This window comes from Tilletiaria anomala (assembly GCF_000711695.1).
Source record: "Tilletiaria anomala UBC 951 chromosome Unknown K437scaffold_42, whole genome shotgun sequence".
Lineage (NCBI taxonomy): Eukaryota > Fungi > Basidiomycota > Exobasidiomycetes > Georgefischeriales > Tilletiariaceae > Tilletiaria > Tilletiaria anomala.
Window position 1 is genome coordinate 95,680 of NW_013546980.1, and position 12,922 is coordinate 108,601.

The window sequence follows — 12,922 nt, forward strand, 5'->3', positions numbered from 1 at the left end:
TCACCAAGAGCCGGGGAATCCCATCGTCAAGGCAGGAACTGGGCGCGCTGTTGAGAGAGGCAGTCGTCGTGCCCACCACCCAATTCGTCCTCCCCTCATCCACCCCTAGTCTTTGGCGCAAGTCATCCTCCTCCTTTCGAGACCTCACTGATAGAAGCAGGGATCATTGCTTGCCCACGACATGGCCCAAAGGGAAAGGCAAGCTATGGTGTAGCTGTTCCCCAGGACCACCATTCAACAGACTTGGCAAAAGGAAGGACAGGGTGTTGCCGCGTTGGATCGGGTGTGTGGCATGCGGCCTCACCGCGACCAGCGCTCACCCTGCCCCGATTTGTGCCATGTCAGCCGTGTCCCTTTCGATAACAGGAGTGGCGGCTGCATCATCATCAGCATCAGCATCAGAACATCCCGTGAAAGATGCACACTGTATGCTTCGACATCGACAGCGCCAGCGCCAACAGCCATCATCACGATCCAGGACGTGCTCATCGCGACGACCTTGCGACGCGAGGGCCTACTCGGCAGCCGCGCCGTCAAACTCGGATCCTGACTCGAACGCCAGTGATGGCGACAGCGACAACGACGTGGACAGAAGCATGCCGTCTGTCCTCCAACCTCGAGCGCTTGAGCTATCATGCGAGTGCCATGACGCGCGTCGCGCGTATAAGCGCAGCCGGAGACACTCTCCTCGAGCTCGCCAGACTGCCTCATTCGTAACATCTGCCGCGGCCGCAGCGGCGGGAGTGCTTGTTTCGTCTGTGCTTGTCGTACATCCGCTCCTAGCAGGCTCGGCACTCGCCTTCCCGCTCTCAAATTCGCGGCCTGAACTGCAGGCCGTGGCTAATGTGCGCGCCGCTGGTGGGGGTATTCGCATCCCTGCTGTGGCTGGTGTTCCGCCGATGCGAAAGGGAAAGGGCAGGGAGAGGACAGGCGAAGAAGATAACGAATGGATGCAGGTCCTACACAAGACAGGGAGCGTGCCAGAAGGGGATAGCGATGGGCACAGGGAAGAACAGCTTTGGCGACGAGCGGTCATCTCCGAGCGTCAGGATGAGCCACGCTCGTCATTGCCGACGCCTACATCAGTTCCTTCGGCGTGGCCGACGTTCTCGAAGCACTCCACTACAGGCTTAGGTTTACCGGAAGCGCCTCCCCTTGGCATCTTCATGGAAGAGATGAATCCAAACGCCAGAAGCTGGCTCGCAGCGCGGCAGCAGGATGCGTCCACGTCATCTACATCGCCTTCCTCGCCAATAGTTGCGTCAAGCAGCGCATCTGCATCTGCATCTACGAGCAGCAACAGCAGCTCGTCCGCCACATCTGCGAAGCCTTTTACCGTCACAGTGACGACGTCCAACGTGGTCAAGCCATCGTACACCGTCTCGCTCGTGCGCGCCTCGCCGCTGTACACGGGCGTCCCGAGCAGCTGGGAACCGCCGAGGCGCTCAATCTGGTTCCAGCGCCGGACGATCTTCATCGTCAGCATCTTCCTCTCCATCTTCATCGTCCTGTCCATCGGCGCGACCGTCTTCCTGCGCGACAGAAAGTACGACGTCGCAGAGGAGGAGACGGACGAGGATGCCATCGCGCGCATCATGGCCGGTAGGAGCAAGGACCAGGAGCGCCTCGAACGCCAGGGCAAAGTTGGCAGGCGGGACGCGCGCGTTGTGGATGACGATGACTTTGGCGAGGTCCAAGGGGACGGAGAAGGGATGGGCGGCGGCACAACAGGTGAAAAGGCCGAAGACGACCCGTCCGCCAGGCGAAACAGCAAGAAGGCCAGGCTCCGTCGTCTTGTTGTCACGAGGTGGACCAAAGCAGCTGCGAGCGTGCCTGGGGCACAACAGCTATTCTTGCTCGCACCATCTCCGTCAGCTTCGGGATCCAGGCGGCGGCGCCAGCGAGAGGGTCAGCGCGGGCGCGATGAAGATAATGCGGAGGAAAAGGATAGCAGGGAAGCGGTGCAGGCGCCGGCGTGTGGCTCGAGCGACTCGGCGCGCTCCACTGACGCTGCTGCTGCTGCTGCTGCTGCCGCGGATGTGAGACTACACATCCGAAGTCGCAGCAAGGCGAGCCAGGAAGGTGCGGATGGACGCAATGTCAGGAACAGCAGCAGCTGCTGCAGCAGCACGAACAGCCGCCACGCGAGCAGCGACGAGCTGCGACGCCGAGCAGTGCGGCGTCATCGACCGAGGCTCGGTGATGGTAGGAGCGAGAGGGTCGAGATCGCGTACGACCCCCAAAGTCACGCTCACGGGCAGCAGCATCAGCACGACGGTCTGCAACCTTCAGCCTCTACCGGCGAGCTCTCGAGCACAGGCGCAGATGCGGATTTCGATGCCGCCGATCGGTCTTCCACTTCAGCTAGCCGATCGGGGAGCGGCAGCGGCGCGCATCCAGCTACGACGACCAGTGGCGCGAGTCACTCAAACTCCTCGCAGTCCCAACAATATTCACAACTTGCTTCCACCGCAGGCTCACGCCCAAGCTCCGGCTCCGGTGCCGGTGCAGGGACAGCTGCAACTCCCGCTGTGCCCTCCTCTCGCCTGGACGCGTCGGACCTATCAGCAGCTGAAGTAGCCGAAGCCAATGCATCTGCAGGCGCCACAGCGTCTTCGCGCTCTGCGCCACCGCCCACGCTCACCGCGACCGATGCGGGGTCCGCGCCGCCGGACGCCGATGCCGACGCCCAGACTGACGCCAACGCGGAAGAGCTCTTCCCGCCTGCGTATCCGACAAGGGGCACTGCCAGTAGGCCGTCGACTGGTGCCGCGGCTGTTGCTGCTGTCGAAGCAGCCGCGCGGACGGAGCGCAAAGCGGATGTTGGCTTCGGTGGCGATGGGCACTTTGCAGCGGATGTCGGAAACGCAGACTCCCCGGTAATTCGCATGGACAGCGTTACTGTGCCGATGGTGGGCGCATATCCGCCGCCGCCTATGATGGGCATTTCCGCCGTGGCGCATATAGCCACGGACGACAAGGCTATCCTCGGCGCGATGACGGCCGCTGCCAGTCGGCCACTGCAACCTTCCGCCCCCTCTGCTCTGGCGCCCATGTACGCCAACAATCCGAGCAGTGATGTTTCTGCTGCTGTGGGTGCGGACGAAGGGCCTTCTGCTCCCGAGCTGGACGTCGACGAAGATGGGTTCGAGCATGTCGGAGCTACGGTGTCTGCAACTGCTACAACGGTCGCACTCGCACAGCGAGGGCAAGATGCAGAAGGGAAGATGGAGCTGCAAGGAAAGGGGAAAGGCGCCAACCTGCTGCCGCAGCCACCGATTCCGCATACACCCAGCTTCTCGGTATTCGACCAGCCATACTCGCTCTCCCTGAGCTGGCCGCCGCGCAGCAGCGTAGTGTCGCTACAGCCTTTAGCGCCGGTACAAGTAGCAGAGTTGTCATCGCCATCGACGACGCTAGAGCCAACACCGGCAGTACGAGAAAAGGAGCGTGAGGCGCAAGCTGAACGCGCGCTGCTCGCCTCGTCTCCGATTGACTTGGATGTGCTGACTGCCGGTGCGGCGTTGCCTGCATACACTCGCAATGCCGCGAGTGGTCTCTCCCCCATGCCTACGGCTCACGCGCCTTCGGCACCAGCGCTGGAAGAGATGGAGGGACTCGGTGCTGATGGGAACGCAGGGCACTCCCCGCAGCAGTACGCACCGTCTGCTCCGCCGGCAGAGGATGAAGAGAGTGAACGGACTGAAGAGGGAAGGTACATTCGGTTGGAAGGGCAAGGATCCGAAGGGGATCATCCGGAAGATGCAGATGGCTGTCCGCAAATCTGATCCAACTGGACGGGTCGCACAGCAACAATGGCAGCAGCACCATCATCGCCAATCTATTTTGTACTCATTGCATTGCGGATTCGCATTTTCTTTCACGGCAGACATCCTCGAGCGAATAAGAAAAATAAACTAGTTGGCCAAAGGAAAGGGAGGCAAGCCCCATTCCTCTGGCTTGAAATCGAGCAACGAATCGAGCGTCTGGTGTGCCCCGAGATCGTTGCCAGAGTAAAGAGCTTTGAGGTTTGGATCTGGTACCCAGACGACTGCAGCATCGAAGGGATCAGCCCCAGACTCTGGCGAGCTGCAGGCCGTCTCAAAGCCTGTACTTACCATTCATACCAGCTGCCAAGCCTGCCTGAACGCCAGGCTGTGCGACAACGAGACGTGTCCGTTATCAGCCGCCGGAGAACAATGGCATGTCGGTGAAGCTTGACGCTCACCTTTGCATCCTCAAACACGAGGATGTCTCTTTCACCACCTTTGAGGGACCCGTCCGCTTGCGGCCCAGGTTCACGCACACGGTCCTTCCAGCCATCATTTTTAAGTCCTTCTCTGGCGGCGAGCAGGAAGACGTCCGGTGTCGGCTTGCCTCGCGTCAGCCGCGGGTCGTCGCCGCAGATGACCCGCCCCTCGAACGGCGCGAAAAGCGAGGGGTTCGCGCTCGACTTGATCTTGTAGTTGCGCTGCTTGCTACCTGTGGCGATGCAGATCGGCACGCCGTGCGCTGCGAGATGGCGGACCAGCCGCTCGGCACCAGGCATCGGCTTTACCTTTGAAAATGCGTCGTCGAGCGTCTTGTTACGGGCTTGCAGGAAAGAATCAATGTCGAAAGGGCATTCCGGCGACCATACTTCGTCAGTGTTGGGGCGGGGTGGCCAGAGATGCTGGAAGAGAGTCTTGACGGCGTTGCGTTCTGGCATGCCCATCAAATGCGCCTTGATCTCCCAAGTCTGTTCTTTACCATAGGGCCGGAGCACATCATTGACTACCTGGGTATAGACTCCTACACATGCTTCAAGTGATTAGTTGCAGGAATGCTCTCGAACGTCCGAGCAGCTCGCACCTTCGCTGTCTATCAAGAGACCGTCCATCTGGGAGCATACGACGGTGGGGTATGAGCGAGGCCATCCGCCAACCAGGAACATGTCTTTCTCACATCGAAGAGGACGGCCTTGACCTGCGCCGTTGGAGTCGCCATTATGGAGCTGATGACCGGGCAGGATGTGGCTGGCTGCTAGACTAGCCGACTGCTCTCGGCACACGGTGCGGTCAAAGCAGTTGCCAAGCCGTTGCAAAGTAGAGCTTTGTGAGTTGTGAACAATTGTAAGTCAAAAGGCTTAGATTTCGGTAATGTACCTGTCTTCTTCCGCGGCAGTTCCGGAGGGGAACAGTGATTCGAGTCATGTCCTGTGGATCCTCTGATCATGTTACCTCTCCGCGAGTTGCCCAGTACTGTGTACACATGAGAGCCACACCGCAGCAGAGGTTACGCACACGCCTCGCAAGCTTATAGCTTAGGCTCGTGCTGATTTTGACAAGTCAAATATAGATAGAATATCTCGCAAGTACACACGGCTACAGGGCCAGGAGCGTCTTGCGCATTTCCACGCCGCTCGGCCCGCCACGACCACGCGGAAGGTGGTCGGCGCCAGGTCGATGCGGATCGAAGGAGTGGAAAATGCACCCATGATCGCATCTTGTTTTACCCTACGCTAGAGAATGGTCGAGGCGGGCCAGGCAATGATTGATGCGGAAGGCAACATCGCTATATGTTCAGACACGTGAGTGTGGTGGAATGGCCAACGAGAGCAGGCAGGCTGCCTCTGAAATACTCGACGGCCATGGTTGCCGCCCGACGACGATTCGAGAACTCTACACCGATGGGATGTGATGAACCATGAAGACGACATGATGCATGTCGGATGAGTAGTGATTATCGCCTTGGCGGATGAGATTGGTCAAGCGTGCCGTCTCGAATAGGAAGAGCTGAGACATGCTCTCCCTCTCTTCTCGATCGTCTTGAGTGTATGATCAACGCGCTCGCGTGAATAGGAAGGCTCTGCGTTGCACTGCTGTACTATGTACAAGCATAGGAAGCGTGTGTATGCAGTTTGCGAATAAGGCGACGGCGCGGCACAATGCCTACTTCGAGTGCCGTACCAGATCCAAGAGCGCCCCGTCTCCGTCGTCATCGTGAGCAAAGGACACAATACAAAGGAATATCAAAGCCCAGGCTCGTGGTCCATACGGGACCGGCGGCGGTGGTGGAAAAGCAGCGAGCAGCGAGCAGCGCGCGAAACGCGGCCGATGACTTATCTGATCCTACTGCTACTGTTGAGCTCAAGCGGCACGTCCCCAGCCTCTTTATGTGCACATGCACGTGACACAAAGCCGCCATCCCAAGTACATGCCACCGGTTCCACAACACTACTGTAGCGACCCACGACCAGCGCTCTGCTCGCTCTGCACGCCGCATAGCTTGCCATTTTGGTTTCCAGTGTAAAGCGGGTATATGGTGCGGGTGACGGGGTGGTGTGTAAGTAAGGGAGTGGGGATCGCTGGGGACCATAATTTGGTATGTACAGGGCGGTGCAGGCCGCTGCCGCTGGGCTTTGTGGAGGCAACCCTGTGTTCGTCGCAACGGAGGCCCTGACGTTGGTGATCGTCATCTGCGCGTGAGTCGGTACACGGCTCTCTTGCGCCTGGGGCCCGCATGTACATGCTGTTCTCAGCGGTGGCGACAGCACGACAAAGGTTACCGAGTGCCAAGTGCGACGAACCGCTTTTCAACATTGTATGAAAATAGAGTGTTACTCGTGTAGTGTTACAGAGCGTGCAAGAGAGGTGGGTGGATTCAACTCGAGCGGTGCCAGATGGTGTCGCATGGCAGCTGCCTGGGCACGGCGCCTGTCAAGGGGCCTGCCGTCGCAGCGGACCAGACCGCGCGCTCCCCCGAGCCAGGATGCCCGCTGGCAAAAGTCTCTGCAGGTGAGCTCTCATGCCGACCACCCGGAACCCACACGCTCAGGCCAAGACCCTCCGTACGAAACTTTCAACAACGAGTATAACCAGAGCGACGACGGGCAGTGGGAACTGAGTCCACACGGTCTTTGGACTGCTGCAACGCCGCACAGCAGCCGCGCGTTTCCCTTCGTGAGACGTCACTGGGGTGTGGCGCCTTGTTTGGACCCTTGGCTCTTGTCTCACTGTGCATCCAGCTGTTGCGACCGTTGGTGCTCAAAGCATAGACCGATAGGCAGCGGTGCAGATACACTCTACTCAGGCCGGGATACTAGCTAGCTAGATTCATACAAGCCAGAGGCGCGAGCATACACGTGCATGTACCATAGTCCACCGGCAGTGATCACAGGGGAGATGCCCTGCCGTGGCAAGCGCCGAGCATGCATGTTCCCGTGATCAATTCCCGTCGTCCACAACAACAACAAACAACAAGGACTCCCTAGTATGGATCAGCTTCCGCCGATGCCGTGTGCCAGCGTGTCGCCAATGGGCAGCGGCACATACTTAAAGCACAGCCAGCCACGCCCGCACACTCTACCGCCTCCAACTCCTCTGTTTCGGCTCTGAATCCATCGCAGCGTGTGTGTGCGTGTGTCATCTGCTTTGGCTACCGTTCTCATTGGATTCCATCCTTGCCGCTCGGTGTCAATTGTCCTTGCGCAGCCGCCCTGCACCACCCCAGCCGTCTTCCCCATCGCGACAGCGCAGAATAACAGCCGCAACCCACCATGGCAGTCCCCGTGGCCGCACCCGCAGAGGGAGAGCAACCCAAGAAGGTGGCGCAGCCAAAGGATGCAGAGACCTTCTACGTCGATGCCGTCCTCTTTGACATGGTCAGTCGCATGGCACGCAGCGGAGGCCTGCCTGTATGCTGACCTTCCTTCTCTGTTTCCTCTTCTTTGCAACTCTCTCGCCCACGTGGTACATCTACCACGCACCACACACCTGTGTATGTTTGTGCAGGACGGCACGCTCGTCGATTCGATCGCAGCCGTCGAGGCAGCCTGGGGCGCCGTTGCTGAGGAGCTTGGCCGCGACCCGGATGAGGTAATCGCCGCGACGCACGGCAAGCGCGCCGTCGACAACCTCGCATCGCTCAAGCCCTGGATCCGCAGCCACGAGATGGATGACGCAGTCGTCGCATTCGAAACAACCATCCTCGATGTACGTGCCATGTGGGCCTCGGGCGTGCCAATAGTATAGATTGATTGACTTACCGTCCTGCTGCTATCTTGCTCCGAACAGTACGCCGACGGACGCCGCACGCCGTCCATATCCTCGCGCCGCAACTCGCGCTCGGGCTCGCGTCGCGCCTCGTCCTCTGCCGGCGTCGCCGGGCGCAAGCTTTCTCAGGGCTCGCTCAGCGGCGGCGTATCGGCATTTGGCCTCTCGCAGGGCCTGTCGAAGCTGAGCGACATCAATGCCGCGTCAAAGGAAACACCCGCGTTTGACGACGAAGACGAGGACGACGCGGCACTCAGGGAGGACCTCGCCGAGGCGCTCGACGAGGAGGAGCTTGCGTTCGATGGCGCGATCCGTATCCTGCCGGGCGTCAGGCAGATGATCGACGCAATCCCCGAGGGCATGTACGCCGTCGCGACGTCGTCGGCGCGCACGTACGCGTACGGCGCCATGCAGCGCGTCGGCATCGTCCCGCCGCAAGTGACCATCACCGCCGAGCATCCGGAGCTGAAGCGGGGAAAGCCGCACCCGGACCCGTTCCTGCTGGCCGCCAAGAAGCTCGGATACGACCCGCGGCGCTGCCTCGTCATTGAGGACTCGCCCTCGGGCATCCGCGCCGCCGTCGCCTCTGGCGGTATCACGATCGCCGTCTGCACGTCACACACGTACGAGAAGGTCTGCAGCCTCGGCGCCCACCACGTCGTCTTCTCGCTCGACCAGGTTACTGTCACCCACGATGAACAGCTCGGCTGCCTCAAGGTCGTTGTGCAGCACCCCCCCCACGCGATTGACGCCATGAACGCCGGAGAGGTGTGCCAGGGTCTCCTGCCAGAGGAGGTCGACGCGGCCATCGCCAAGTTCAAGGAGCTGGACATTGCCAAGAAGAAGAGGAACAAGAACAAGAAGGAGCAGGACGCCACCACGGCCGCTGCTGCCAAGGCGGCTGCCGTTGGCGCTGAACTGGCCACGCCGGCGGCTGCGTGAACTTGCTTACCCGGCACTGTGCCAGCGTGCGTGGCGTGCTATCGGCCCGCGCCCCACATGCGGGATCGAGGCAGATACGGGTGATGGTGGAGAATAGACAAGCCCGTGGCGGTCGTAGGTCGCGCGAGCGAGCGTGGCCGCTTATACATGTGCGCGTACGCCACATGATGTGCGTTTTAGTAGCGGCAACGACAGGAACGATGAGGGCGCTCTTGTTTTCGCATTTGCTTCGTGCTACATTATGTACCGCCCTACAATCGATCGTTACAGCCAGCCAGCGTTCGGTCCCAGAGCTTCTTTGATGAAACAAGCAGCGCTTGGAGTATGTGTTCGAGAGCGTGGATTGACGCATGGGATAAGTGTATTTGATACAAAGGGGGTGGGGTATCCAGCATGTGTTTGGACAATAGCTTTCTTGATAATGGGTGAAAAGGAAAATGTGTAGAGTGGCGTTGAGTGTTCGCTTTATTTTCGTTCGTTCGTTACTTGCAACTGGAGCCTATCGTATGGCACGTCGATCGGTAGCCCTATCGCCCACCCTTGCGTGCAGAAGCCAGACGCGTCCGCTCGCATAAAGGCGGCGGGCAATGCTGCTACTCGGTCGCGTCGCGATCTGCCGCGCCTCTGCCCTCAGTGAACTCCGCACCGCCAGGGAAGCGGAGCAGGTTAAGGAAGACCTTCTGCAGGGGGAGAAAGGGAACCATGAAGAAAAAGGATCAATCGCAGTGTCGCGGGTCAGACCATCTGCAAGTGTGGCGGCTCTAACGCGCGGCGCGCTGCGTTTGCACGCACCTCTGTCATCTCGGCTTCCACGCCCCTCGCCATGGCGCCGTTCTGCACCTGTTTGCGCAGGCGATGAATCAACACGTACAGCTGATCGCGCGTGATGATCGCCTGTTCGCTTTGGCACGTGAAAGGCGTCAGGGCTGGGTGAGCGAGCAGCTCTGGGATTGTCGCGCGATCCGAGACGCGGTACTGCAGCGCGGAGCGCATACAGTCGATCAGCACTTCGTCCACCACCTCTGCAGCCGGCTCATCGCGGTATCGGCTGGTAGAGTACTCGATTGCGTGGCTCGGGTCGACAATCGCGCGCATCTTTGCCTCGCCGCTGAAGCGGTCGAATGGAGGGCGCGAGTAGACCATCTGGAACAGGATGCAACCCATCGACCAGACATCGCTCGCGCACCCGGCTTTGTACAGATGCTCACTGCGCCCCTCGGCGCCGCGCGTTCGAGACACCTTGATCGCTTCCGGCGCCATGTAGTTCGGCGTCCCGATCAGCGCATCGCGCGAGATGTGGATCGTACCCATCGGGATCTTCTGCGCAATACCCAGATCGATGATCTTGTACTTGTTGCCGACGCGTAGAAAGTTCGCAGGCTTCAGGTCCGTGTGCACGATGCCTGCTTCGTGTAGGAAGTGCACCGCTTCAATCATCTGCCCAAAGATCTTCACCACGTCCCAACGATCCGGCAGGCCTTGCCGCAAGACGTCGGAAAAGTCGCAGTCCCCTAACTCGATCAGCTAAGAGTGAGCAGAGTTGGCTTGGTGTCAGCACAGTAGTCCTGCCATTAAAACAGCGCAGTAACTCACGATTTTCAAATGACTCTCGTTAGCCTTGTGCGCAAAGTAGCGCAAAATATGCTCATCGTATCCCGGAAGACGCGCAAGAGCTTCGAGGTAATCAGCCTCCTTGAGCACACCCTCCCTGCTTCCCGGATCAATCTTCTTGAGGTTGACTTGCTTCATCGCAAAGTATGCCTGCTGCTCTTCCGGGTAGTGTTCTGCAGTGCTGAGCCGTTCGCACGGGCCGCGAACGACCCACACTGTCGAGAAGCCTCCTTCGCCGGCTTTACGGATTTTTCGGAAGCGGAAGCCACGTACCTGCAATCCGACCTCCCATAAGTCAATTTGCGTCCTCACACAGAAGCGGTAGACCTGCCGTCGTACCACTCACATTCGTGTGTTTCTCAGTGACCTTTCCCCTGGTCCACTCGTCGATCTTGCTCTGTGGCAAGGTGTGCTGTCGCGCTGCTTCCTGAAGCATGGCTTCCTCGAACAGCTTCTGCTTGAACTCCTCGCTGTCGCTTTGGACAGCTACCGTCTTGTCTTCTACCACGCTCACGCGCGGAGCGTGACACACTGGCTCGAGAACCGTGCTGGTGCCGGGCGTTGTGCCTGGTGCGTAGCTCCGATTCGGTTGTGTATGTGATGGTGGCTGCGCTGCGCTCTGCACTCGACGCTGCACACCGGGTAGATCGGCAGCGAGTGCAGTAGGCGGTGAGGGAGCCTTGCGCACGCTTTCCAATCCAAGAGCACTGGCAGCTCGTCTGCTTTGTGCGCCGCCATCATGATACGGATCCACGTTCTCGTCGGAGCCCGGCTGCGAGGAAGGTAATCGTCGGTGGTAGGGATACGCCTCTGAACGCTTTGCACGGGGTGCGGCTAGTACTGCAGCTATTGCTGATCCAGCCGCATCGTCAACGTCGTCTTCGTCCCCTGCACCGACTTCCCATCCTGGAAGATGTGAGCCGGAGCGCGGCTCGATCTCAAGCGTGGCCGATTGCGGTGGCCGTCGGCCCTTTACCGTGGTGGAGACAGGGCGTTGGGGATGCGGTAGAGCATTGGTGGTCATTGGCTGCAACGGATGCACGGCGCGTTGCGCCACTTCGCTGCTTCCCCCGAGAGGATTATCCTTGTCAGATTCTGCGCCACTGCTTAGCATTTGTGCACCATCGCTTTTTTCCTTTTCTCGCGTTGACGCTAGTAGCTTACTTCCAGCTGCGCCTGGCGAGTCGTAGTCAGACACGCGCTCGTCACACTCTGCCTGCACGTGCCCTTGTGTCTGTATTTGTGCGATTTCTTTCTCTTTTTCCTTCTCCGCCTGCTCTTCTGCATCTGGATCCTCATATACAGCCACCCTCCTCGCTTTCGGCCCTGTGACGGAACGGGCGGTGCTTCGGGGAGCGGTGCGCGAGACGAGACGAGAGCTCGAAGTCCCTGCTGCAGTCAGCTGAGCCGATCGAAGGACTCGGTTGGTCCCGCTCATCATGGGTGTGATAGGCGGAGCAGTGGACGCGACAACATTGACTGCTGCAGCAGAGGCAGATGATGATGATGCCTGCGGAGGTGGGGGCATGTCGTCTAGAACGGATGTCCGGATGCCTGGTGGCGAGGATGATGCGGTGTGGCGGGTATCGCTGCCCCTGGAAGGCGGCGAAACAGAGGCTGTGGAAGCAGTTGAGCGCTGATCGCTATCGCGTCTGCCATTGACCGAGGAAGACAGATAGTAGGACGACGGAGGTCGGTCGTTCCGGAGATGCTCTTCACGTGTGTCCTCACCGAGCATTGTGTCACTCGTTCGACTTGGCCGCCTGTAGTTTCCATTGAGGCGAGCCGTGAAACCTGAACTCGAGCTCGATGTTCGAGCGACGAGCCATGGTCGAGTTGGCCTCCCTGTTCCTGCGCTTGTGCTTGTCGCCTCTGTGCTGGAGATACGTTCTCGTTCACGCTCGCTTTGTCCCCGCCTAATTGCTACGCCTTCGTTCGCACCAGGTGCAGTTGTGCCGCTGCTGCCCACCGAGCCCATTCGATCGTCCCCGGTTGCGATGTTTACGTCGCGTAGCTTGCTTGCGGTATCGATCGGTGCCGGCCAGGTCGAAGCTGCAATAGGAGGAGATTGGGGCGGTATGCTTTCTGCGCTAAGGCTGACGTGCCCGGGCGAGACCATCTCCAGGGCTTCACCTGTCATCTTAATGAGGTTGATGCTCTGCCTCGGAGGTTCACCGAGAGAGTTGCATGCCTACTTGCAGGAACAACCGGTAGTGCTTGCAATGTCAGGCCGGAGTGGTCGCAATCAGAGCAGCTGACCACCGACTTTCTGTCGCCCCACTGCGTGCGCTGCAAGGTTTATCCTCGTGTCGTGGCAGGTCCGCAGCTTGGGAAGC

The 12,922-nt window shown here is 59.7% G+C and overlaps 4 protein-coding genes across 4 annotated transcripts; 2 read left to right on the plus strand and 2 right to left on the minus strand.

Annotated features, from left to right (window-relative positions):
- Window positions 1–156: 156 nt before the first annotated feature.
- Window positions 157–3,893, plus strand: K437DRAFT_256586 (uncharacterized protein). The gene has a single exon (XM_013387749.1). It carries the CDS (start codon window positions 429–431, stop codon window positions 3,786–3,788), a length of 3,360 nt encoding a protein of 1,119 aa, XP_013243203.1. The 5' UTR covers window positions 157–428; the 3' UTR covers window positions 3,789–3,893.
- Window positions 3,854–5,068, minus strand: K437DRAFT_256589 (HAD-like protein). The gene is made up of 5 exons (XM_013387750.1): window positions 4,945–5,068; window positions 4,852–4,879; window positions 4,229–4,791; window positions 4,119–4,155; window positions 3,854–4,051 (listed from the first exon to the last, which is right to left on the minus strand). The coding sequence occupies exons 1-5, from the start codon at window positions 4,984–4,986 to the stop codon at window positions 3,918–3,920; spliced, it is 804 nt and encodes a 267-aa protein (XP_013243204.1). The 5' UTR covers window positions 4,987–5,068; the 3' UTR covers window positions 3,854–3,917.
- A 2,027-nt stretch (window positions 5,069–7,095) lies between these two features.
- On the plus strand, window positions 7,096–9,393 carry K437DRAFT_247152 (HAD-like protein). Its single transcript, XM_013387751.1, has 3 exons — window positions 7,096–7,642; window positions 7,773–7,973; window positions 8,055–9,393. Exons 1-3 carry the CDS (start codon window positions 7,538–7,540, stop codon window positions 8,973–8,975), a joined length of 1,227 nt encoding a protein of 408 aa, XP_013243205.1. The 5' UTR covers window positions 7,096–7,537; the 3' UTR covers window positions 8,976–9,393.
- A 518-nt stretch (window positions 9,394–9,911) lies between these two features.
- On the minus strand, window positions 9,912–12,915 carry K437DRAFT_235868 (kinase-like protein; the record flags this gene model as incomplete). Its single annotated transcript, XM_013387752.1, has 3 exons — window positions 10,933–12,915; window positions 10,569–10,859; window positions 9,912–10,499 (listed from the first exon to the last, which is right to left on the minus strand). Coding segments are annotated over exons 1-3 (2,673 nt in total), but the record flags the coding sequence as incomplete, so codon positions are not given.
- Window positions 12,916–12,922: the final 7 nt, after the last annotated feature.

What these genes read in the sequence shown, in the direction of transcription:
- K437DRAFT_256586 (XM_013387749.1), top strand. Translation starts at nt 429, where the DNA reads ATGCTTCGACATCGACAGCGCCAGCGCCAACAGCCATCATCACGATCC.
- K437DRAFT_256589 (XM_013387750.1), bottom strand. Translation starts at nt 4,986, where the DNA reads ATGGCGACTCCAACGGCGCAGGTCAAGGCCGTCCTCTTCGAT. An exon ending in TCAAGGCCGTCCTCTTCGAT is followed by an intron (nt 4,880 to 4,944) that starts GTGAGAAAGACA and finishes GTATGCTCCCAG; the next exon opens with ATGGACGGTCTCTTGATAGA. An exon ending in TCTCTTGATAGACAGCGAAG is followed by an intron (nt 4,792 to 4,851) that starts GTGCGAGCTGCT and finishes AAGCATGTGTAG; the next exon opens with GAGTCTATACCCAGGTAGTC.
- K437DRAFT_247152 (XM_013387751.1), top strand. Translation starts at nt 7,538, where the DNA reads ATGGCAGTCCCCGTGGCCGCACCCGCAGAGGGAGAGCAACCCAAGAAG. An exon ending in ATGCCGTCCTCTTTGACATG is followed by an intron (nt 7,643 to 7,772) that starts GTCAGTCGCATG and finishes ATGTTTGTGCAG; the next exon opens with GACGGCACGCTCGTCGATTC. An exon ending in TCGAAACAACCATCCTCGAT is followed by an intron (nt 7,974 to 8,054) that starts GTACGTGCCATG and finishes TGCTCCGAACAG; the next exon opens with TACGCCGACGGACGCCGCAC.